The 26713-nt window shown below is 33.1% G+C and overlaps 1 protein-coding gene across 1 annotated transcript; it reads left to right on the plus strand.

Moving 5' to 3' along the window:
* Positions 1-11305: 11305 nt before the first annotated feature.
* On the plus strand, positions 11306-11917 carry LOC120143983 (protein GRIM REAPER-like). Its single transcript, XM_039158167.1, has one exon. The coding sequence runs from the start codon at positions 11358-11360 to the stop codon at positions 11847-11849; it is 492 nt and encodes a 163-aa protein (XP_039014098.1). The 5' UTR covers positions 11306-11357; the 3' UTR covers positions 11850-11917.
* Positions 11918-26713: the final 14796 nt, after the last annotated feature.

A 26713-nucleotide genomic window follows, 5' to 3' on the forward strand; every position in this document is an offset into this window, starting at 1 on the left:
ACTTATTTGTTAGTTGATTTCTGGAAAATGTGCCTCGATTTTTTGTTGAAATTTCTCCTTTGAAAGTGCAAGTCTTTCCATTATTGACTCCAAAGATGAATTATGTGGTTGATATTATTGAGGCGTAGGCGGTCTCAATTGATAAGGTTGGTTATATCTAGGATTTTAATCATAGCTAAGATTTGGATGGTCTTTCTAACTAACATTATATGTATTTGAATGAGGGTTATAACGCCTTTAGGGAGATCCAAGAAATTCCCTACGGTATTTACATGTAGCGTATTATCTTCTTAAAGAGTCAAACAAAAATCTATTTGATGATCTGACATAGTACATATTCCACATAAGTGAGTCGAACATGTTGTACATGTTATAAGAGTTTGAACTATATTAGTAAGTTTATTAATCTTATCTTCGATGGAAGAGTACTTATCTCATGAACTCATCGAATGGGTTCATTAGAGGGACGAAATTGTTGAGCATTGGTGACCATTGTTGAAATTAAATTCCTAGCTGTATGAGGGTCATGTTTACATTAGCTCCTCCATTTGCCGCATAGATCATTTTCATCTTCATAGGAAGTAATCCTTCATAGAAATATTATAAGAGTGTTTGTTATGTAAGTCGTGATATGGACAAATAGCACACAACTTCTTGAAGTGTTACTAGTAATCATATAATGATTCACTATCTTTTTTGCTGAATCCATACAATATTTCTCCTTAGTTCACTCCTCTAGTTGCAGGGAAAAACCTGTCAAGAAATAAACGAGACATATCAGCCCATATATCAATAGAATCAGGAGGTAAATAAAATAACCAATCTTTCACCAAAACGGCTGAGGAAAAAGGAAAAACACGAACTTTTATATGGTCTTCAGATAATCCTTGCGGTTTCATACTCAGAAAAACAATATGAAACTCATTCAAATGTTAATGTGACTTCTCATTTTGCAAACCGTGAAATTTCAATAGAAGATAGATCAAACTCGTCTTTAATTCGAATGGCGTTTTGCCATTCGGGAACGTGATGCAAAGCGGTTATTGTACATCATGTGTTGCAGCTGGCTTTAGGATCATTGGATCAACAATATTATTGATTCTTCTATGTAAAATATGAATAAAACTTTGTGTAAGAGACTTCTTCTGAGTTTGGATCAAACTTCAATTGACATTTTTTCCTGTTTTTGTCTCATAATCGAAGAGTTTCTCCACCTAATCTCTGAGCAAGTGTTTCGATTTCAGGTTCGTAATTTATTAATTCTTTCGGATGGGACCTATTCATATATCAAATCAAGAAACCATTAGTAACTTTGTCAAAGTCCCCGAAAACAGTGCTAATTTGAAAAGCGTTGAATTTTTCAAATAAAAATAATTCCTAATTCTTAAATAAATAAATAAACTAGTATAGAGAAGTAAGGTCGATCTACAGGGACTAAGGAAGTTTGATAATGTCATTTATCGGATTGAATGAACTGTAAAAAATAAATAAGGGATTTTAAAATTAATGAAAGTAAATAATAAAAAAAATAATGAATAAAAGATGATGAGAAAATAAATAAAATAAATAAACTATAAGAGTTCAATAGAGATTATATAGCCTTAGGTATTGCTTAGCCTCAATTTCAATCAATCATCAAAATAAAATTTTCCCTTCGACATGCACGCCAGTTACAATCAAATGGGCCCAACCCCTGTAGCTAACTCTTCTCTCTAATTAACCAAAATTTCTATGTCTATCTCTGAAATTCAGCCCTTGTTAGTCTAACAATATATGTTGTCGTTAGATATAAAATAGCTTTAAGTTCTAGAAAAGCAGGACTCGAGTTATAGCATCTCACCGAGAATCAAACTTGATATTAATTCCCCTTAACAGACCATCGCTAAGTTTGTTCATAGTTGGTCGAATTATGACCAACTGATCCAACTTCCAAACTTTAATCAAAATAGTCTTCAAATCAACGTGCACCTTTTGAGTTGAAGATATAATACCTTTTAAGGAAATGATCGACTACCACTCCCAGTTTCCAGATAATCAAAGAATACAATCTGAATGTATGAAGATCAAGGCTCAATTCTCACGATTAAAATTGAGTTTCGCAAAAACCTTTGGCTAAGTGGAAGTTTACCTAAGCATGGATTGGATTATGCTTAGAATTGTTAAAAGAAAATAATGAAAGAAAATAAAGAAAGAAAATAGGAGATGAAAGAAAAACATAACTTCAATAAATAACCAAGGAAAATAAATTTCAATATGTTTTTCAATTGTTGAACTTAATGGGTGTTTAAAACCTTAGAGTTCTAAGTAAATAAAATAATTAATATAAATAAAATAATCAAACTAAAAATCCTATTAGAAGTTATAAACAAATAAAATAACTAATTATTTAATAAATAGTAATAAAATAATCAAACTAAAAATATTAAATCTACAAGGTTTATCACAAAAGATAAAAATAAATATTTAAGTCTTGTAGTCTTGGTTGAATTTTTTTTCATCTTCTGGATAACCTTATCCCATGTAAACTCCAAATTAAATATTCAAGATGAGTCTACTCGTTTTCCAGAAGATGATGACTGAACCGTCAAAATCTGTTAGTTTTTGGTCTAATTAATTCATTCCAAAATGAAATAAATTAGTAATATCCAAGAGAAAAATGAAAGGTAAATAATAATGAAAATATGCAATATTAAACCCATAATCATGATATCATCGATAAACACAATGACAAACTGATCTAGATATGTTTGGAACACTCGATTCGTCATATCCATAAAACCAGTAGGGGAATTAGTCAACCTAAATGACATCACTAAGAAATAGTAATGACCATATTGAGTCTATAAAGTCATTTTTGGATCATCAAAATCTTTCACATTAAGCTAATAATATTTAAACTGGAGATTAATCTTAGAGAAAATATTTACACCTCGGAACTGATCAAATAGATCATCAATACACTGTTACCGATATTTTTTAATCCTCAACTTGTGTAATTTCCGACAATCAATGCACAAGTGCAAAGTTCCATCATTCTTCTTAACGAATAGAACGAGAGCTCCCCAAGGGGAGGTACTAGGCTAAATAAAACCTTGATCCAACAACTCTTGCAATTGGAACATAAACTCTTTGAATTCCTTGGGGGACATGTGATAAGGTTCCATGGATAACGTGTGGTTCTTAGATACAATTCAATTTTGAACTCCACTTCCTTCTCATGTGGTACACCAAACAACTCTTTCGGAAAAACATCCAAAAAGTTTCTCATAGTAAGAATCTGTTCAAATCCAAAAGTAGACTTCCTTGAATCTATAATATAAATAAGGCACATTGTGACAACCTTCCAAATAATTTTCTCATCTACCATTGTTGATATCACATTGTACAGATAACCCCGTTATTCATCGATCAGAAAAACCTCAATATCATCCAAAGTCTTCAAGATCGCACTTTTACGTTCATAGTTCATGTTAGACTAATGTTCCTTCAACCAACTGATACCGAGAATAAGACCAAGATAATTAAGAGAATGTTCCATAAGATTTGTAGGAAAAGTTTCTCTACAAAGCTCAAGATAACAGTTTCGGTATATTTTGCAACCACTACAAATTGACTGATAAGAGACTAAACAGTAACAAGACAGGTAGTTAGCTCAACCAAAATTTTAAGATTGTGTGCAATAAAACTCGCAACGTATAAATGTGTACAGCCACCATCAAGCAATGCAAAATAATGAACACAATGAATGGTAAGAGTACTTGCAATGGCATTTGGCTCATCATGATCCTTACAACGTCTCGTATCATAAATAAGGGCAGGTTGTCTAACCTCTGATCTCGTAGAACCCCTACTAAGATCTATTTCCTTGGTAGTCTTAGCTCGGTCCATGAGCTTAACAAAGTCCTGCTTATGATGAGTAGATATTTATGATATGAATCCTAACACACATACCTTTCTCAAACAATAAGCATTTGTCTTCTTCGATAGCGATCAATCCAATGGCATACTTACTAAGACGCAAAAACTGTAGCTCATAATCTTGAACTGACATATCACCTTGCTTCAGATATATGAATTCTTGTTTCCATTCTTTGAGATAATGGTTGCCCACAAACTAACTCTAAAATCATTTTGAAAAAAGCGCATAGGTCAAGTGATCCCTTAGAGTAGTCATTTTCACTGAATTCCACCAACTCAGGGCATCATTCTTCAACAACAAAATGAATGCATGAAGTCTTCAATCCTCAGAATAATCCATCTCATCAAGAAGACACTCGGTCTCCTCAATCCAATATTTCTCAACAAACATGGATGCTCGAGTGAGCCCTCTAAAATATTCCACTCTATGACATAAAATATTCAATGAAATATTAACAGTAGTATCCTCTGGCTATAGCCCAATTGATCTTTGGAGTAAATGCAATATTGCTTGACCAACATCAATATCCTCCAAATCATCTGTAATTTTATCCTTAATGATAAGAGTATTATCAGTTGGATCAGAAGAATTGGACACTCAAGTATGCCCCTCGGATGTCTCAACCTCAGGATCTAGAGGATCTTTGTCTATATTAGTCGCTCGACCTCCACAGCCCTGAGAACTACAACGTCTACAGGATGGTGCAAAAGAACGTCGACCTCTATGTTGAGGCATACTATCTCTTGAATAATATAATGTAGTGTCTGAAATAATAGTAAACATAAGCTAAAGTTAGATCCAATATTATAGTCTCAAAACAAAATATTTATATTTAAAAACAAAAAAGAATAAAATTGTTTAATAAAAATTTGTAGTCAAAACGGATTTTAGAAAATATTTCTCGTACCCAAAATCATTTCAATGCATGTCAAAAAATACTTTTCATAATAATATAAATTTCTCAGGTAACATAGTCCAATAGTTAAACTTTTGCTCTGATACCACTAAATGTAACTTTCTAGACACAACTGATGATACGATCGAATCTCAGAGACCACATTAATTCAAATCAATAGAAATCTTGAAATTTCATATTATAACATGTATCGTCAAAAAAGTAGTAAAAGACTATCATCGGAAATAAGAATTCATAAAATATATCATAATATGAGCTTAAAATCCAAAACCTATAAAAAATATAATATTCCAAAATCCTCATAAAAGTATATAATTAAAATTAACTGAAAAAGAAATATAATAAAGTCTGAAAATGTACATAGAAATCTAAAAAAGAAATGTGTTACTAGACGATCCTTCAAGTACCGGTCGTACTCTTAAAGACAAAAACAAAAACAATGAGCGATAAAGTTCAGTGTGTCCTCTAAGTGTAAAAGGTATCTTTTACAATATTAGATACTTCAAAAAAGTATGATGCGTAAATCAAATCACAAACAATTGTAATTAATAGTTCATTACATGAAATATTATGTAAAAAAATCACAAAACATTATCTTTCACCCCAGATAATTAGGATGAGGACATTATCCTTCGAAGAGGTATCCAAATCAGAATACAGAAAACATGATAGGAATGTAACCCTTCTTAGATGGTCCCTATCAGAATCATGATAGGGATAACACCTCCGAGAATGATCCCAAGAAGAACGGGAATCAAAATAGGGATATAGCCCTCCGAAGAGGATCCCACACAAAAACAGGATGAAGATTTTTCCATGCCTAGAGGATCTCAAACAAAATATATAAATGCATCAATATAAATATAAAAATGATACAACATTAATTAGAAAGAAGACTTATCACAGACATATATAATCAGAACACGAACATGCGTACATATAAATTCATACAACTTGATAGCATAAAATATTAAATGTAATAAATGGGTCAAAAGAACACACCTATAGCACTTAATCAACACCAGCTAAGTTTAACGCCTCCCATGGTCGCTAGTACTAGGTCCTGCAGAATGGTGACCTAAAAAATAACACACCACCCTATGAGTACGGAAACCATTTATCTAAGATGAAATAGGCAATTAAGTCGTTAAACAAAACATATGTGTATCCCAAGATAAATGTACAAAATCAAAATGAGCTGAGTGAGAGTGGTCTAGTCCTACTGAAGAGTAGTGCGGAGACTCGTGTTCACCTTCAAAGCATAACATCAAAAAGTGAATCCAAAATCTCAAAAATTACTTAACTTAGTTATGACTTTAAGCGATAAATAACATAAAACAAGATTTTTGGGTTAGAATTTGGCAAAACGAACTACATAATCTGACTAACGATGTTGAAAAAAATGAGGGTGGGGTTCAACGAAAAAATTTAACGATCAATAGTTAAAGTCAGCGATTAATGGTCAACGATCAATCGTCAACAATTTGGTTTGGTCAGTGATTCAGTTAACTGGTTCAGGATGACTTATTCAGATAGATCAGTCCAAGGTTAGACCAGTTTGGCTGGTTCAGTAGTTTGGACTGCCAAAATTATTCCACACCTGCAAAGTAGCGCGTGGGAGTGTGTAGGACACCAACTAGGGGTCATTTTCACAAAAAATTCTTGAATATTACTTTAAAATACAAGGAGTTACTTATCGAGATCGGTTTCCAAAAAAGATCGGCGTAGATGGAGTTTTTATGAAACTTGAACATTTGACCCCTCATCGGTTACAAACATCGACATAGAACAATGAACTAAGGACATCGAATGAACGGGGTCGACAAGACAAACACAGTGGTATTAGAGGTGTACTTCACGACCAAAGGGACAACAGCCAAAAATGTAATTAAATAAGAACAGTAATGGAAATAGTTGGGAGAGAAAGAAATAAAGAAAAAAAATGGTTGGGTGGAGTGCACGAACAAGAAAAGAGGAAAAAAGAAAACTAATAGGGTTTTAAAACAACCTATAGGCATATTACATTATAAGACCTTCATTTGAGAATTTCCAAATTGATACTAGAATTTTAAAAACATCTTAATTTAGTTTCCAAAACTGGAATGTGACAACAATACCAAATTAGAGACTTATTCATGCAAAACACTGAGGAAAGTGTACCTATATGTTGAAAGGGAAATATAGCATCCAATTGGGATGCTACATACAAAGTCATAAAAAAGATAAGTTTTGGCACGTATAAGATGAAGGAAATGATGGGGAGAGAAATCCCTCGCACCTAGAATTTTTGTCACCTTATAAAATTTTATATTTAGAAGCATTCCTATTATACACATGAATTGAAGTTCTAACGCCTCCTCTTGAGCATTAGGATTCTCTAAAGGTATGCACTCGATTACCTCCAAAAATCATATTCTTGTGGTTTCTTCGAGAATATTAATATCCTTCGTCATGTTGTTAGACCTTTAGATGCCTCTACTATGCTACCATAATGGGATGTCTTCTCTGTGGCTAAGGCTGTTGAGTTTCCATCATTATATCTCAAAGGAAATAATATATTTACTTTATCAACCGACTAGATGAGTTAAGACGCCTCTGTTGTCCACTAATAACATCGAGACGCCTCTACCCTTAAACTGTCAAAATACTTCAGTGAAATGTGGAGTTGCCTCAACCTTAAGCTTATAACCTATGGAATTTATCTAAGGGATTAACTTACCTTCTCTATAATAATAGTTCCTCTATTGTGCTTTAACAAGTGCTAAGATGCCTTTGACCTAGTGATATGAAAGTCAACTCATCGCTTATACTAAGATAAAGATGCCTTAGTCACACATATATATTTTCTCTAAAAGCGTAGACATGCCTCCACTATACATGACGTGTACCTATAGTAGGTTGAGTTGTCTCTCTAAAATGGTTGAGGGCATTGAGATATCTCTACTCTTTTGGAACTCAAGGAACCCTTCATAACACCAACTGATATAGAGGAGTTGCCTGATACTCTAGCTCTCACAGTTCAATGGATCCTTCAAAGAGTGTTTGGATACCTTCACTCAACAACATGAATTCCTTTGTTGCTATTGTGAGCGTAAAGATGCCTTTGCCTCAACAAGGGGACAATAACCTCCACATTGTTATTAATTACGCCAAGAAGCCTCCGTCTGTAAATTGGACTCTTTTGAGGATGTCGAGTTACCTCTTTCACGGGCAAAGGCACGGAGGTTGCTTTACTCCCATATCAAATATGAGAATTATATTATGATCTTCTTGCAGCCTAAATAGAGTAGAGATGTCTCTGTTAAAGCTAAAAAAAATAATCTTGCCTTTTACAAAGCGTTGTGATGGGGTGTTCGTCTACAAAAGCGTTGAGAATCCTCCCCTAACCTAAAAATTGCCCAATGAATCCTTGAAAGAGTATTCATACGGGCCAAAAGATAACTCCACACAATTTAACTTCGGCAAATTAAGATATGCAACTATAATCTTAAGAATTCTCCATAGAGGATATGTAAGGGCCCGAGTACATTATCTGATTCAAAATTTATCCATGCAAATCTCATAGAAAGAGAAATAAAATGATACTAAGCAACATATATATACAAATTAAGGTAAATATTATGACTTTTTACAATCTGATTAAGCATCGATGAGTCTTCAGTTTAGTTGTCAAATTCAACCCAAGTTTAATAAACACAAAAATGTCCCCACATATAACTCTGATCAAGACACTTTATGACAATCCCTCGATTAATGGGTCAAGTTTTGTACCTCTGGAGTTATTCCTCTGCAAACTACAACGCCTCCACATGATGGAACCTACGAACGCGCTATATTGTCAATCAATGTATCTTTCAGCCAGCTATAACCTCTTGACAAAACTATCAGTAAAACCAAAAGATCTATCAGGATCAAATCTACTGATTGACTCTATTTATCTATGGATAGAAATCATGATCCTAGATCTTACATCAACATTCATATATAAGGGGTCAGTATATAAACCCTATGCTAGGCAAGAGATAGGATCTCTTTTATCTTCTCTATTTTCATCAAGGACATTGTCTTCGTTCTTCTTCATCTCCTCATTCATTACTAAAGTCACCGGTTGCAGCTCTCTACCTAAATTAGAAGGGATGAATTGTCTTCGATCATTACAACCTCTTTGTTTTTATCAACAACAATAAAAATAGAACTATATATGAAAGTAGTTAAAATTTTAAAATTAAACAACTTGAAAAAAATATAAAATATGAATAAAAACTAACGACGATGATGAATGATAAGTACCATCAACACTAACATGAATAAATCTCTTTATTCACGTCAAGCATCATTTTATTTATTTATTTTGTTAATATGTGGTGATTATAAGATATTATCTGATTATAATTTTATTAGTCAATTGAGAATAAATGTGCACACATCCTGCTGACGTAGCTGCTGGAACTTAATATCTATAGCGAGAATAACACTTTCTCTTACCACTAAGATCGTTCAATAAAGTTATCGTCTTATTTATTCTAAATCCTATCTCGATCAAGAAATATTTACAATGTAATTTTTGCTCCAGTTCTTAAATTATTACGCTAATTCTTAATTAAATAAATCAATGTCATGTGTTCAAATTGGTTGGAATTTGTAATTTCTAGAAATATTTAACACGATATACTTTATAATAGTTTTAGTAGTAAACAGTTTTATGTTGTCTAAGTAGGTCTCGAGTTTAAGTCTTTGTGTATATAGAAAATTTTTGCCCGAAGACTTGCCTACTAAAACCAAATATGTGATACAGATCGGTCCAAATTAATCAAAATGGAACATCAAGAGGCTAACAGAAAAGAAAAAGGAAATAAAGAACTATGAGGTAATGGTGAGATGAGCAGAGGCATGATTTGAGGGCTGCTGTGGATGAAAACGTGTGAGTTGGGATGTCGCATTTGCCGGAAAACAGGATCAGCTCCACATGTTTTTACAGCAATTCGTGCCGGAAAGCTTTGACTCTCTCCCCCTCCCTTTAATTACATCCACAATAGCTGTCCGCTCTGCTAGATTTCAGCCCGACCTGTCTTTTTAAATTAAACTTCCACTTATGTTTTTTTAGTTAAAATACTTTATTCTAACTTAATTGTAGATATTAAAATTAATTCATGCTTTGGAGAAGTAGACTTCGTAATTAACAACATTTTTTTCATTAACGTCAAACATTTAACTTCAATCATTCACGATTATTTGATATACCTCTTCTGGCATAATATAAGATCTACTTGAGCGATTACTATAATAATAATTACTAAAACACTTTTTCCTAATTAAAATTATTACATTAGTTGAATAGTACCGAGTTAATTCGGAAAGAAAAATCATATACATGCCAAAAGAAGAAAAAAATCACATGCAAAGAGAGATTTTTTTTCTTATTTAGGTGTTTGTATTTAGTTTTTTAATAACAAGCCTTAAAATGGATGCCTGTTTTATGATTTTACAAAAGAATATAAATTTATATTTAATAATTTTATGATAAAAGAAATTGATTTCATTTATAATGATATTATTTTTTTTAAATTAGGCCTGGTTAGATATGCGATCAAAATGACTGTCGATTTAAAAGTACATTTATTAGGGAAAATACAAGGAGTGACAACTTAATTTAAGGTTAAGAAATAGCAAGAAATATACGCAACCGGAAATTTTATAAAAAGTATAACATTTTCAGTTGGACACAAAATAAAATGTTACTTTTTCAACCGAAAATATTACATTATTCATAAAATTTTCGATTGGTAATCGAAAATGTTACCTTCTTCTTTATATTTTCAGTTGAACCGAAAATGTTAAAAAAAATTAACATTTTATGTTACGTCCAATCGAAAATGTTATATTTTTTATAATATTTTCATTTCCGCTCATTCTCTGTCGTTTCTTATCCTTAAATTATATTATCGTATGGTAAAACTATCTCGTATATTTGGGCCAATTTTTTTTCTGTTTTGATTACCCAAATATTTACCGGTATTTATTAATTACTAGTAAACTACACAAAATATTTTTTTCTTTCAATTTTTTATTTAAATCATTATAATTTTTTATTAATATAGGATGAATATAAGATGGTCAAACCTAAAAATTTCGTACTCAAACATTCGTACAAATCGAAGACTCATACATATACCCCTATAACTGTCATACTCAAATTAACAATTATTTGATAATAAACACTCATACATGTACCTCTATAAATGTGTACTCAAATTTAAAATATCAAAGGATAACAATAAACCCATAATCATTAAGGTAAATTAATTCGTACAAATCATTATAATTTTTAAAGATAGCTTCCCCTGTTTTCATATTTGAATAACATTATTTTTTTATCTAAATCTTACAATTGGTATTGGAATAAAATAGCTCTCCTTTCCTTATATTATGGAATAATTCATTATAAATTTGCAGCTTAAAACACCCTCCACCTTCCATTAACTTACACTCTTGTATGCAAAAATTCCCTACCATTTCAAAGCAATGGCTTCTAATAGCATTCTCAAGCTTATAGCCATTCTCACCCTTGCCGTTTCAATCCTCTTATCTCTCCATCCTCAAGCAACCTTCTCATTTCGAATCGAAGACTTCGACGAAGAAGAAGAAGAATACGTGCTTGATCATCCTCCCATCATCCCAAACCTTCGATCTCGAAGCCGGTTCTTAACAACCTCACCGAAGAAAGATAAGATCAGGAAAGGTGCACATTGCGTACACGACCCCTACCAAAACATATGCAACGTCATTTCGGTGAACAACGGGACTGGCATACTATATTGTTGCAAGACGCATTGTCGAAACGTGCTTCGTGATCGGAATAACTGCGGAGTATGCGGGAATCGATGCCAGTTCGGGCAACGTTGCTGTGGTGGGGTTTGTACGGATGTTGTCAACAATGTTAATCATTGCGGCAAGTGTGACAAACAATGCTCAGCAGGAGTGAAGTGTGAGTATGGATATTGTGGTTACGCTTGATTAGATTAAATATCATATATATATATATATATATATATATATTGATTTTTATCAAATATTCAAAAAGCCTTTTTCTGGGGGCTCTATTGATCATGAATAACGCTTCGTTATCGATATGTATTTTTGTATAATGAGAAATGACATATATACATATTATATAGTTATATATCATGTAAAATTGAAATCTCTTTTGATGAACTTCCAATTGCTTGAAAGTCATTATATATATATAATCTAAAGTTTTTTTTGTTTTTTATTCTGTATAACTATATCAATTCATAAGAGTTTCTTTATTTTAAATGATATTTTTTAGTCCAAAAAATAAAATTAAAATTCGAAAATATGACTACACATGATAGGTAAAATGACATCAAACAGTCATCTAAAGTTTTTTATTTTTTTCTTCTTCTGTATAACTATATCAATTCATACGATTTTCTTTATTTTAAATGATAATTTTGATTCCAAAAAATAAAATTAAAATTTGAAAGTATGACTACGCATGATAGGTAAAATGACATCAAACAGCCATCTAAAGTTTTTTTTCTTCTGTATAACTATATCAATTCATACGATTTTCTTTATTTTAAATGATAATTTTGAGTCCAAAAAATAAAATTAAAATTCGAAAGTATGACTACACATGATAGGTAAAATGACATCAAACAGTCATGTGCCATTCTAGAATTGAGATGGAATGGAATTTTACTGAAAGAAATGCGTCACCATATTTATTTTAAATGTAAAAGAAATATAAATAATTTTGAATGAAGTCCTATCTTTTTTTAATTATTAAATTAAATATTATAAAAGTACATCATGGGATGACTTTCCCACATAATTTACTTTATTAATATTAGGCTTTATTATAAAATAAGTGTCCAAATTATACCCTTTTCACGAATTGGTGCCTAAATTATATTTTTGAATGATTCAGATGTGTAATGTTACAAATATTATCATTTAAGATGCATGGGATGTAACGACTGTTAAAAAAATTTCATTAAATGACACGTGTAACATATTTAGAATTTTTTAAAAAAAAATTAAAAATATTACTAAAATTTTTTAAAAAACATCTCCCCCAACCTGCGTCCTCCCTTTCCCTCGCCTACTTTCCTATGGTCAAACGATCGATTAAATGGTTGACCAAATGACCAAACCGTCGGCTGCGACAGTCGGCTAAACGACTGATTACCATGATTGATCAAAAAAATTAATGGATTAGGTATTTAAGATTTTAAGGATTAAGGATTGAAGTGTAGGGATTTGAGAATTTTGAGTTTTGAGATGATAGTAAGGGTTATGACTGGTCAGTGGGTGGTCGACGACATATGGTGGCCGATCGCCGACGGATGGGTGGCTAGATATATGACTGGCGTTTGGAGTAAAGGAAATTAGAATAAGAGATGTTAGGAACTTGGAGTTATTTTTTAGATTTTAAACTTTTTTTAAGTTTTTTTTTCATATTTTGAGTTTTTTTAGTAATTCTAGAAAAAAAATAGAGTTTTTAATAAATATAATAATATTTTAAAATTTTAAAATTTAAATAAAAATATAAAATTTTATAAATATGACATATGTCCTTTAACAGTGAAATTTAAAGGTCTTATATCCCATGTAACTAAAATAATAACATTTATAACATTAAATACTTAAATGATTCAAAAAAAATAATTTAAACATCAATTCGTGAAAAATGATATAATTTGATATATTATTTTATAATAAAGCTCTAGAAACCTGACATCTCATCATGATACACTAATTGGTACGCTTATCTATTTGATCACAAAAATCATTGTTTTTTAGGGTAAACTACATAAATGACCATCCAACTATGGAGATTGGTATCGAAATGACGATAATTTTAAATTTGTGTCAATATTACCACTAAACTATTTCAATGGTTTCAATATAGCCACCTTCCATTAACATTTAGCGGAAATATTTACGTGGAGGTTAATTAAATTTGTATAATTAGGGTTGGGGTCCTTGTAAAGTTACATATTTGTGGTGCTAGAACACTGTTTCATTTTCTTCAATTTTGGTCACTACTTGTATATGCTTTGTTTCCTTGGACTTTCATTTAATGAATTTGATCCTGATTTTTTTTTAATTTGTCTAATGACTTAATTTGTGCATTAATTTTAAAATTTTTATTCTGTTCATGTATTAAATTTATAGATTAAATCTCCTAGATTTTAGAATTAATCAATTTGATCACCGAGATGAACTTTAGTTCTTAATTTTTAATTATGTCCTAATTTCAATTTAATTTAATAAATTTATTTCTCCAATCATATTGTGACACATGTCACAATCTGATTAGAAGGTTTTTTAATTTAATAAATTTAATAAATTTTTAATACAATCAAAAGGTGACACGTGACACCTTTTATTGGATTGAAAATAAATGAAGATGGGTTTTGACACCTAAGGGTAACCTATGCATGCCTTAACCACTAAGCTAATTCTCACGCTTGTTATTGAAATAATGCATATGTTTTATAACTTGTTTAAGTTTAGACAAAAAAAAATTAATAACTTAATTGTATTTGAACCCAAAATGAATTAGTAACCAAGAAAAACCTTAACCAATAAGCTAATTCTCACCATGAACTCCCAGACAATCACGTGCAATATGACCCAAGGCGCTGCAACTGTAACAACCCCTTGATCCCTGTTGATATGTCCCTGGGTGCCTCATCCCGCACTAATCACAAACATGGTGAGTGAATCCTCTGGTTGACCCGCCGACACTAGCTCCTGAATCTAGTGTCAAGGGTCTCCTCCTAGAATCAGATCTACCTCATCGTTCTAAACTCTGCCCAATCCTCCTCAACTATGTGCATGTGAGTCTCCCTAAACCCTTACTAGCTCTGGTACTCTTAGCTGGAGTTTGCAATGATCAAATTATCTCGATAACCCTCTTGGACTGCCCCTTAGTCATGTTGGATTGTCTAGCCCTCATGCTCAAAACTCTCTTGACCGCCTTAGCCTGGCGGGATAACTCAGTGAAAACTCAATGAGGGTCAGCGGCTAGGTGTGATAGGATATCGATGTGTAGGCCCTCCAAGAACTTATTAAAATGATATTCCTCTATGGAAATCAACTCAGGCACTCACCAGCGTCACCCTTGAGCAAGGTAGTGACGCACTCAAGTCTATCCATAGGTGAGGGGGTTACCAGTGTCCAAATATTTTGGAAAAATTCTTGAATGTCTTTCGATGTGTCTAGAAACTACCTGTAAAATTTCAGAATCAAATACTTTCAGTAGTATCCAGTAGACTCTGTTCAACGGTGAGTCCTTAAACAATCTATTTTTCGTGATCACTTTGTACGAAGGTGTTCTTGATCTCCAAAAGTTCTGATTTTTTTGTGAATGATCTTCAATATATGCAGTTTCAGTATGGAAATTTTCACCACGAAATTCCTCCTGTAGAATTTTGAAGAAATTCGACAAGATTCTAGACCGAATTTGCCAATGAAACTTGAATGGTGTATTTGAAGGCTTTAATGAACTCTGATTGGGGTGAATTTTGGACTAGAGATTACTCTTAAGATGAATATGAGATCTGGATAAAATCAACCCTAAAATCCTTTTTTTTTTGCAATTTTTTTAATTTTTTGTTTTTTTGAAGAAAAAAATAGCAAACTAACAAGAAAGATTTGAATCTAAATTAAAATTAAATAAAAAGAACTTGAAACAATTAATTTTTTATGAACTAGCTCCGTTGGGGTACCTTGACAGTTTTGTGTGCAAGAACAAGCAAGATTTCTTGCTTATTTCCAAGAATCGACCCAAATCTAATACCATTAGATAGGGAAGCAGGGGTGAATTAATGAACGTTGCTCTTGTTGAAGAATCAAACCTAGAAAGCTCTAGACTCGATAAAGAGCAATGAGAATGAATAGGGGAAGGTGGCGATAGCAAGTAGGTTCTTTAGGGTTTCTTTTAGGTATTGGAAACAAGGTAAAATAATATTAGAATAATTTAACAAAATATAAAGAACTTTAAAAAATAAAATATGATAATCAAGAAATCAAAAGATCTCCCTTGTGAAGGTGGATGGTAAAGGTGATGATGGTGAGGATGGATTTTTTGGAAAATAGATGGATAATGTCCTATCGAGCCCTCCTAGTCGCAATGAAAAGGCAAACAGGATAATATGACTCTAGCCAACCCTCCTAGTCACAATGAAAAGGAAAATTGGAGTGTGAAGATTAATCTCCCTCACAAGAACTTGAAAGAACTCTAGGAGAAGAAGCTTCGAAAGCACAAGGAAATCAGCACTTGCAAAAATGAACTCTTGTTGTATTATTAATCAAAGATGTGGTGACAACATAGTGCACAACCTCAATGTACTCGAATACCTTGAGTTATCAAAAATGTACATGGGCCTATAAAAGGTTATCAAAGGTAATTACATTGTTATAGTTATATGTTATCATATTATTATTGTTTACTTTGAATTGTATACGACAAGATTGAATGGATAGATTGCATGTTCATATTCATATTGAATGCATTATTATTATATTTATATGCCTCACTAAGTCTATGACTTAGCGTATAAGTGATTTACACGTAGGTACCAAGAATCAGGAAGAGCGGAAATAGGGTAGCAAGAACAGCAACACAACTAGAAGATCATATCAGAAGTAACGGATAAAGTATGTCTTTTGTCGTGTATATGGTTGGCATGTAAGAAAAGTGTTTGTTACAAATGCTCTGATCATTTTTGTTTTGTTTTGGTTAACTTGTGTAAAGTAACAATGTTATTTTAATGAAAGTTTTAAATTTCCTTGATTTTTCGTCAAGAGTCAAAGTTTGAAAAGTTAATGTGACAGCTCGAACTCTTATCCGGGTCGGGTACGGGTTGAGGGTGTTACATACTCTGGGTGAGATCCAAAATCTATATCGAAAACGTACACCCAGCCAACTCACTCCGTTAAGTCTTAGGGCATATGCGCAGTTAAATGCCTTGGCACTGACTGGATATCCAACTGTACGATTATATATGCTAAAGTGACTCAGGTGTCCCGCCTGTGTACCGAGCGTCAAGCAATGCTAGTTTTATTTCACCCTAGTTGTTATGTTTCTAACTATTATGTTTCACCTTGCTAAAGTGAATCGAGCATGATCTTGAAAATATTGGAGCATTTATTCAATACTGCATGCTGGTACCGATACTGACCCTTGGGTATCGATACTGAACCTTGGGTATCGATACTGAACCTTGGGTATCAATACCCACTTTTAGGTATCGATACTAACATGCTGATTTAGGATGATTTGGGACGGGCAGTATCGATACTCTTAGATGGGTATGGATACTCTGATGATGTGGTTTTCAGATTGGGTATGGGTATTGATACCACAATTTGGTTTGATGTTCGGAAAAATAGATTGAGATCGATACCCCTATGAAGATTATCGATACTCTACCCTAGGTATCAATACTCCCATGAGTACCGATACCAAAATGGTCTATTGGAATCAAGTTTCTATTATCGATATCGATATCACCTCATGGGTATCGAGACCAACCATGCAGTATCAATACTCCTTGAATGCGTATCAATACTCCCTGTTGAATTTACTCTTTGTTTTAAGAACAATATCGGTATTGTTTTTCTAGTACTGATACCCTAGCTCGAAAATACCTTGTTTGGGCACGAAAAATGCAATATTTCCATTCTAAAAAGCCTTACTGAGGGTCCCAATAGTTTTTAAAGTCTTATGAATGATTGAAGGTGTCATAAAGAGTCCATAAACATGTTGGAAACACCAATTTCCAATCTTTACCATGAAAATGCTACTTAACTCATGCAACCTACCAAACACATTTAAATGATCTATATGTGGTAGGGTTGAGTTTGAAGTGATTTGTTATTCTAAGCTTCCGGAAGCACTCAAGGTTCAACTAAGAGTGAGATTCTCTTTTCCCTTAGCTTTGGAGTTTTCTCCAACCTCTCTCACTAAGCGATAAATCAAAACAAGGGTCACCAATGATATTGGGATGTTAGAGATGAATTTAAAACATTTCTAGTGTCTTTAATCTATCTAAAACGGACCGAAACAATTGGGCTCCCAAAAACCCCAACTAAACCCACATTTGGTTTCTTTCACCAAAACTTGCACTTGGGGGCTTGATTGAAAGCTAAAGAGATGGTGATTCTGATTCTTACCTCAAAATCTCGGAATGAGAATGATAACTAATAAAGTTTACACCTTGTTCATGCAAGATGGAGGAGGAATGAGTGGAAGAAGAAGAAAAGAAAAAAAAAGCTTGTGAAGAAAAAAATGGAAAAGGTTCAGATGTGATGTCACCCATCCTTAATTGGTTTTCAGCTTTTGTTTTGAAAAATGATTAAATTGCTACTTGGCTATCCTAGTTTTATCCTTGTTTTAAAAACACCCATTTGTCGTATGATTGGGCCCAAACCAAGCTCAAACTCAAAGCTAATATGATCCAAGCTTCTCTAAAAGGCTAATGGAGTCCACTTGACTCACTCGGGCTAACCCAAAACTACTAACCCGAATTTGGGGCGTTACACAATGGTTCTTTTTTTTTTTGTAATTGATTTTTGAAAAATGTTTTTTTCTGATTTTTTTTGATATTTTGTAGGTGGAAAATATATGGTCAACATAATTTATTTACCTGGTCAATGGAATTTCCTTTGTATTTTTTGAAAAATGACTTACAAATAGATTTTTATTAAGTTATTTTCCAACGCATAAATATTCAAAATAATATAATTTTATAAACTTAATATTAATATTAATACAATAGAAAATGAAAAGATATTCATTGAAAAAAACCACAATGAGTTAATCTTATCATTTGATTTCCCTCCCTAAAAAGGTATAAAATTGAAAAAGTTTTACGTATGTAAGTGGATCCTAACCATTTTAATAATATTATTAAAAAATAATATTAAATATATTATTTTAATATTTTAAAAATAATACTATTAATTATTTCCTAATAAAAATATTATTTATTATACTTGATATTTTAGTAAACAATTTCTAAAAAACTATCAAACAATGAATTATCCAAACACCGTAAAAATGATTTTGTAGAATTTATTTTTCAGAAAATGTAATTTATTTTACGGAATTCATTTTTTAAAATTAATTTTCCGTGTAACAAATATACCCAAATGATCAAAGAAATGCTCGAGATTTGGAGAAGATTTGACCATTTCATATCAAAATGAAGTGAAACTCACAACCCTGTTTTTATCATATAACTCCGGGGAACAACATCTCAAGTCTTTTTTTAATCATATCCATGAAGTTGAGTATCTTATCTTTGTAAAAGTTTTATTAAAATTTAAAACATCATTATTAATTTTGTAATGGATGGTAATCACAAAGTAATGTTAAATACGATTTCAAAAAAATAATTAGATAATTAAAAAATGACAAAAATAATTGAATGACTAAATATATAGTTTATCCAAAACTTTAATTTTTTTCAAAAAAAAAATTATTAACTTTTTATCAAAAATTAGGTGTATGCGAAAAATCCATGTTGATAGACTCACTTACCAAAATTAAATGTACGATCCCGATCAATCTAAATTAGTCAAGATAAAACCTTAAGAATTAGAGGATAACAAAAAAAAGTTAAAGACACAGTTAAGTGGCAAATTTTGACTAATATTGTTTGCATCAATTATTTGGGCATACAGGATAACCTAACAATTAATTTGAGATATATTGTAAATGCTACAATGTTTATGAAGCTCGTCATTCTCTCGTGAAGAATTTGATGAGATATTAATTTTTATTGATTATGGTCATATGAGTTACGTAGACCATACTTAAGGATGATAATTTAATTTGAATCTAATGGGTTCTGCTTGACCCAATTTGATAGGGTTAGATTTTTTTAAAAAAAAAATTGTGTTCGAGTCAGGTCGGATTGAATTCGGGTGGAGGGTGAAAAAACTCCGACCTGACCCGAGGATAATAATGTAGTTTCTTAAAAAATTATTATTTTTAATTAAGTCTTTATTTTATATCGTATCGGATAGAGTCGTGTCAGATTTATACTCTAAAAATTCAAATCTAATCAGAGTCGGGTGGATGATATATATTTTTTGGGTTGAGTTGGGTCAGATGGAGAATATATAATTTTTGGGTCGGATCAAGTCGGATAGAAGATACATATTTTTTAGGTTGGGTCGGGTTGGCAAAAAATATGATCAGTTGCCATCCCTAACCATATTATTCTAATTATTTGATGAAACTTGTCACATGCTTATGATGAGTTTTTCGTAAATAAAAAAATAATTTTTTTTTGTAAAATACGTTAATTTTTACTTTTAAAATTAAAAAAAAATATCCGAAAACTCATCAAGATGCGATTGGGAAAATGTTCTCCCAAAAAAATTGATTTTTCTCTATGGTTCATGTCCCTTTGACTAGGGGTAAATGTTCAATCGAATGAAATGAATAAAGTTGAGTAAAAAAAATTGAGTTATTACAATTTTTATTTTATAACTCAAATTTAATTTAAAAAATGTTCAACTCGAGTCAAGTTTATAAAATTTGATTTCCAGTCGAGTTAAGTTATTCGAGTTTCTATTTTAAATTTAATTATATTATAATATTATGATACTCTATGATTCCAATTTAAATGATTTTAATAACCATATACAATGCATATATATTTCTTTATTTTTTTCATATGTTATATACATATACCATACAAAGTTGAGGGTTTTGAGTAAAACGTGAAAATTATTCCACAAATTACTAGAAGTTTCAAGTTGTTCAAGTAATTTGAGTTCTATTTTATAATTTGACTTCAATTTGAATTTTTTGTAAGTCGAGTTGAGTATATGAATTACAACTCGAATTCAATTTAATTCGAGTCGAAAAGATTAATTTTTCGAGTCAAGTCAAAATTTACTCACCCTTACTCTTTATGAGTTGCCGAATTTTCTCAATTTTAGAAAGAAAAAAATAATAAAATAATATATTTTTCAAAAAAATAAAATTTTAATTGATCAAGTGAAACTCGTTAAAGATGTAAAAATATATTGAAAGAATATGATATACAAATGAGAGTCAATAAAAAGTAATATCTTAAAAAATTCATCGTGAGAAAATGACAAATTTTAGTTGTTCTATTACATATATAGTAGACACTAAATTAATTTTTAAATTGCCGTATAAGTTAAATTAATCTTATCGCTTAGATTTGTAGACACTAAATTTCCGTTCCCACCCCCTCCACTGAGCCTCTTTTCACCACACATATAGTAGTGATCCACAATAGTAACTGACGCCGTTCTTCTCGGCACGTCACCAACAACCAATAGATCAAGAGTCTCAATTTACATAGGACTCAAGCTAAAAAAAAGTTTTCTTTTCATTATAAATAAAAACATGTAAACCCAAAGCAAGAGGGCAGAGGATCACAGAGAGTATACGACGAAAATACAGAGAAAAAACACAAGTCATCTACACTCGTTAAACTTCGAAAAAGAAATAAAAGGCTAAGAACCTTACCTGAGGTTGTAGATGGTGGTGGCTCCGGCGATCAGTTTGTAAATTCCAACGGCGAGGAGCTAGGTGATGACGGGGGTAACAACATATCTCGACCTTGTGAAGATCCAACGGTGACAGTGTGAGATCAGTGGTGCGAAAGAAATCTAGAGACCTTACCATATTCAAGCGTTTGGGGTCGATTTCTTTTAAACCCGAACCAGAAAAGAGAAAGGGGAGGAAGAGAAACCAAGCAACAACACCGACGATCGTAGAAGCCCTAAAACGACGACGAGCTTGAAGGTTTAATAGCGGCAGCACCTTTGTTTGCTATGGAGAAGATGATGTCTTTTGCCCTTTCGTTTTAATTAAGGCTACTGCAAAGTCCTTAGCAAAACAAAGGAGAGGACCTCCATTCACATAATTCAAGTGGGCTATCCATCTCGAGCCCAAGCTTGTAGTTGGCAAGTCCAATCTCTTGGACATTTGGGTATTTTTTCTATCCATTTATGTATGAGTTTAGTTTACATTAGTGAATCGTGTTGAGTTTCGCATTAAAAAAAGACTGAATATTTTTTTTGTTTTTATTTTTATTTTTATTTTAGTTATTTTTAACATTTTATTGTTATTTTCTCAATTTAATATTTATTTTTTAATCTAACTTTTTTTGACTTTTTAAGGATAATTTCAATCGATTAAAGGTAAGTAATTCGAATCGAATGTTTTAAATTTTAATTTTCGCAATTAAAGACAACCGGTAAATTAATTGGTACCGAAAGGGCGATTCAAGGGTGCTAATCCTTCTTTGACCGTAACCGACTCCCGAGCCCGACACATTTCTGGTGTAGTGCATATCAGGTAAGATGGTATATGACCCACCGAAATTCGTTTTAAAGTGGTCGGTGGCGACTCTAACCCAATTATTCACGTCGAAGCCCAATTTCGAGGCCCAACAAAAAAAACGTTTTCCGACAGTTTGGCGACTCTGCTGGGGACAGGTAAGTGAGTCAGGTCGAAATTAATTTTCGGTTGTCTTTTTTAGAGAAAGTTATAAATTTAAATTTAAATTTATTTATTCGATTCTAATTATTTACCTTTGATTATTTTCAAGTAAATAGTTGTACTGACATTTTTTTTAATGATTTCAGATTTTTCAAAATTGTCATCTCTAGCTCTATACCCGAGCTCCGAACCCTTTTAAGTGGGGGTGAAAGCGACGCCTTCGTGTGAACTTATTCACCGTATGGGCCTAGCAAGTAACCTTCGGGATTCATATACCTTATGCCTTCGTGTGAATTTATTCTCCGTATGGGCATAAGGGAATGTTTCCTCTCGAGTTTAACTTAGTCCACATAAGCTTGTAATAGGCTTAGGACTAAGGGTCTGACAAGCTCGTGGGGGCACTGGCAAGGAGAACTCGAGTACATTTTTTTAGAACCTAAACCGGGAGAGTACATGGAATTAGAGCCTACCCAAAACCTCATTCCAAACCCTAGGCTGTTTTGTTTTCTGCTTTATTTTCTTTTCAAAGCATGCGAACTAGACAAATATGCGGTTAGGATTTGTTTGAAATTAGCATGCGGGATAGAAATCATATCTGGGTAGGAATATTAAGCATGTTCGGGTAGATATCATATGGGGTAGGACTTTTATTTTTCATAATTATTTTTTATTATTTTTACCTCACTGACTCTTTTTTTTTCTCTTTCATTTTATTTTCATCACTTTCATCATTTAAAAGAGGTGTTGATCCACCAAAAACGTGTTTGTTAAACATGAATAATCTGCATTAATGGACAAAGGGGTTGTAATACAAGAGATGAAAATGCAGAGGACAGTCTACAAGGAGACTATGTGTCACATTTAATCCAGAAGACGTGGTGCCCACAATTGAAGAGTATATCACTATACTGTATTATAAAGGACTCAATGAACCTGGTCTACATCAAATACAATGAAAGTCTATCTTTGAAGAACTGACTGGAAGAAGTTGCAGGGGCAAGACGAGGAAAATGTTACTGACCTGGAGAGTCCTTTCGAAAACTGCGAGAACAAGATGGCAAAACCCTAGCTACACTGGAGACCATTATTGATAAATTCTAGAAACAAGTCGATAAACTTCGGATGGAGGGCTCCGATGGCACTTTCGTTTGGAACAAGCTCGACATAGAGTGAAAGCTGAAGATGCATTCCTTCGAGACCCTTTTTTGGGCAAGTAGCTCGTCACCTGCACAAGTTTAGCCAAAGGAACCAGAATAGTTCGACAGGATATTCAACCGGGAAAAAAGGCGAAAGACGAATCAACTTGTCAGAAGCTGTGCGGGATCTATACCATCAAAACGTTTTTTGTCTCGTCAAACGTAACACTTTTGTCACCAATAAGGGTTATTCAGAATAACAGGCACATTTTTTGGGTCAATGCCTCAGACATTTCATACATCATGCATTTAGACATTTTGCATTTTGTTATTTTCTTTGCATTCACATTAACTAACATATACATGTATCATGAAAAGGGAGCAAATACTGGATACACCGCCTCAAGCGTTGGACACACCCCATCCGCATAACACCCGTTTGAAGAAGAAGAGGATGGAAACCAGAATTAAACAAATCGAGGAGAATATGTTGAAACTACAGAAAGAGCTAGAAGACAAGATAAACCAGAGCATTCGAAATACTTTGAAAACAATCACAAAAAACCAAGAGTCGTAAAAGACCATTGTGCCTGGGCAGGTTCACTGGAAGGGGTAACTATACAACCACCTCACAAGTGGTTATCTCACCTGAAATCTTACCTGAACTTCGAGGGGACTCATCTGCTCCAAAAGCGAAGCCCTCGTCCTCTGTATTTAACCCTAAAAACAATCCGGGATATTACCATGTATTGGATTTGGACGAAGAGGACAAAGTGAGGAAGATGAAGGAAAAAATCAAACAATTTGAGGACCAAATGAAGGTAGTCAAAGGAGATCATTACTACCATGAAATCGATGCCGCAAAACTCAGTCTAGTCCCGGACTTGGTTCTTCCTCCGAAATTTAAGTCCCCGAAATTTGAGAAGTTTGACGGGAGCAGTTGTCCATCCTCTCATATCACCATGTTCTGCCAAAAGATGACAAGATATGGAGGAAACGACCAACTCTTGATCCACTTCTTCCAGGAGAGTCTGTCGAGCTCAGCCATTCGGTGGTACAACCAGTTAAGTCGATCAAATATCAAGACCTGGAAAGACCTAACCAAATCATTTCTGGAACAATACAAGCATGTCAATGACATAAAGCCAGATCGAGTTATGCTACAAAGCATGGAAAATAAGCATAACAAGAGTTTCAGTCAATACTCACAAAAATGGATGGACTTGGCTGTGCAAGTTCATCCGCCGTTGGACGAAAAGGAAACCCGAAAACTTTTCGTACAGACTCTGAAGACTCCATACTTCGGACACCTGGTTGCGATCACATCAGGAAGCTTTTCAGACTTGGTTATGGCCAGTGAAATGGTCGAGTCGGCCATAAAGCAGGGTAAGATTAAGGATGGGAAAGCCAGTAAGAAACCTCTTACGAGGGAGAAGGATGGAGAAATTAACAACATCAAACACGTCAATAAAGGTGTTACAATCTCATGCCCAAAATCAACTGCAGCTGTACCATCAGGTACTTCTAAACAAGATTTCAGAGAACCCCGGAAGGAAAGAGAGCTTTTCGACCCTATTCCCATGACCTATAAGGAGCTTTACCAGCAGCTTCTTAACACCCACGTAGTGTCACCATATCTGGTGGAACCCATGAAGCCCCCGTACCCCAAGTGGTATGATAAGAATGTTCTTTGTGAATATCACAACGGTGTCCCAGGGCACATAATTGAGAACTGTTACGCATTCAAGAGAGTCGTACAGAAGATGCGTAACCAGAACTAGATCGACTTCAACAACTTGGGGGCATCCAAGTGATGAAGACCATTTCATCATCTGAGGCATTCTGTTTGAATTTGTTTTTCATTTTTTCTCAAGTTTTTGTAAGGACTTTTTAAAGAAATTTATGTTACTTAAAAGATGTTAAGCAATGAATCACATTTGCAAACTTGCAATTCTTTGAATATCATTTGAATTAAGAAACTCTGTAAATGGTTCAGAGTTATACATTTTTTTAACATGATTTAAAACAAGGACTTTGACCTTACCCAGAATATTCCCTCAAACATCGTACCCTGCTCTTGCAATTAACCAACATAACATTTTTCCTTTCATAAGGCGCGGACAACATGGGGCATCATTTGCATATGACAATTACTATGTTTTTTATTTAAGATGTTCAATGAAGATGATGATCTTTACAAATGAAAGAGTCGAGTAGGTGAATCTAGCTTAGGACAGTTGCATGAAAATTGAACTCTAAAGATGAAATTTTTAACTTTCAACAAACACCTAGGCTATAACAGGATCTTCTTGACAATCTTAAGAAATTAAATCCGTAAAGCTGAGCTATTCCACTAAGGCAATTGGTTATAGAGGAAACTTGAAAGCTCTGGCCTTATGAGTAGATTACGTTTAAACTATGACACTGCTCGAACACTTGGCAATTCGATGTTTGCTCCACTGCTATTGTCCGGCCGAAGACTTTGTGATGAGATGAACCCTTTAGTTAACTTGATTATAATGTTAAGTTGTCCCTCTAAAGCAATTGGTTAAATACCCCGGCTTTATGGATTCAACTAGCCAGATAACGGCAAATTAAATCAAATTTATCTAAGCAAGAAATTTTCGGTAATGATGGACTAAGGGAGTTAAGGAACACCTGTTATAGTCAACTTCACACGAGAACTCAAGAATTTCATTTTTAGACCGATATTTTTGCACTACCTTTGTTAGAGGAGCTTACGAGGCTTGAACAAATGGAAGATTTTAGAGGACTGAAATAAAAGGTCTAGTAATTAATCATGCTAGTTGCGTCATTTTGTCCGCACCCAATTGAAATACCAAAGCATGTTGCGATATTTCAAAAAATGACATTTTGGGTTAATAAAACCTTAGAAAGGAGGCCAACCTAAAGCCAACTCATCCATTTGAACATTTGTAAAAGAGTTGTAATCCTGAAAGCATTAAAAGAGCTCTTGATTCCTTTGATATTTTTTGAACTCACGTTTACAATTTGATTCAACTGCGAATAATATTTTACATCATTTTTATCATTTTCCCTCCTAAAACAAGAAAAAAGGAGAAAAATACTTTCAAGCAGAACAGTCTCAGATATGAAGGGTTTGTAAAGCCCAAGCTTGAAAAGAGGATGGGGCACGATCGATTCCATGGACTAGATTGGCAGACAAAGCACGAGACTACATCCAGGAGATAACA

Source organism: Hibiscus syriacus, unplaced genomic scaffold (assembly GCF_006381635.1).
Source record: "Hibiscus syriacus cultivar Baekdansim isolate YM2019G1 unplaced genomic scaffold, ASM638163v2 tig00110865_pilon, whole genome shotgun sequence".
In the NCBI taxonomy this organism is placed as follows: domain Eukaryota; kingdom Viridiplantae; phylum Streptophyta; class Magnoliopsida; order Malvales; family Malvaceae; genus Hibiscus; species Hibiscus syriacus.

Coding starts and splice junctions, on each gene's coding strand:
- LOC120143983 (XM_039158167.1), top strand. CDS start 11,358: ATGGCTTCTAATAGCATTCTCAAGCTTATAGCCATTCTCACCCTTGCC.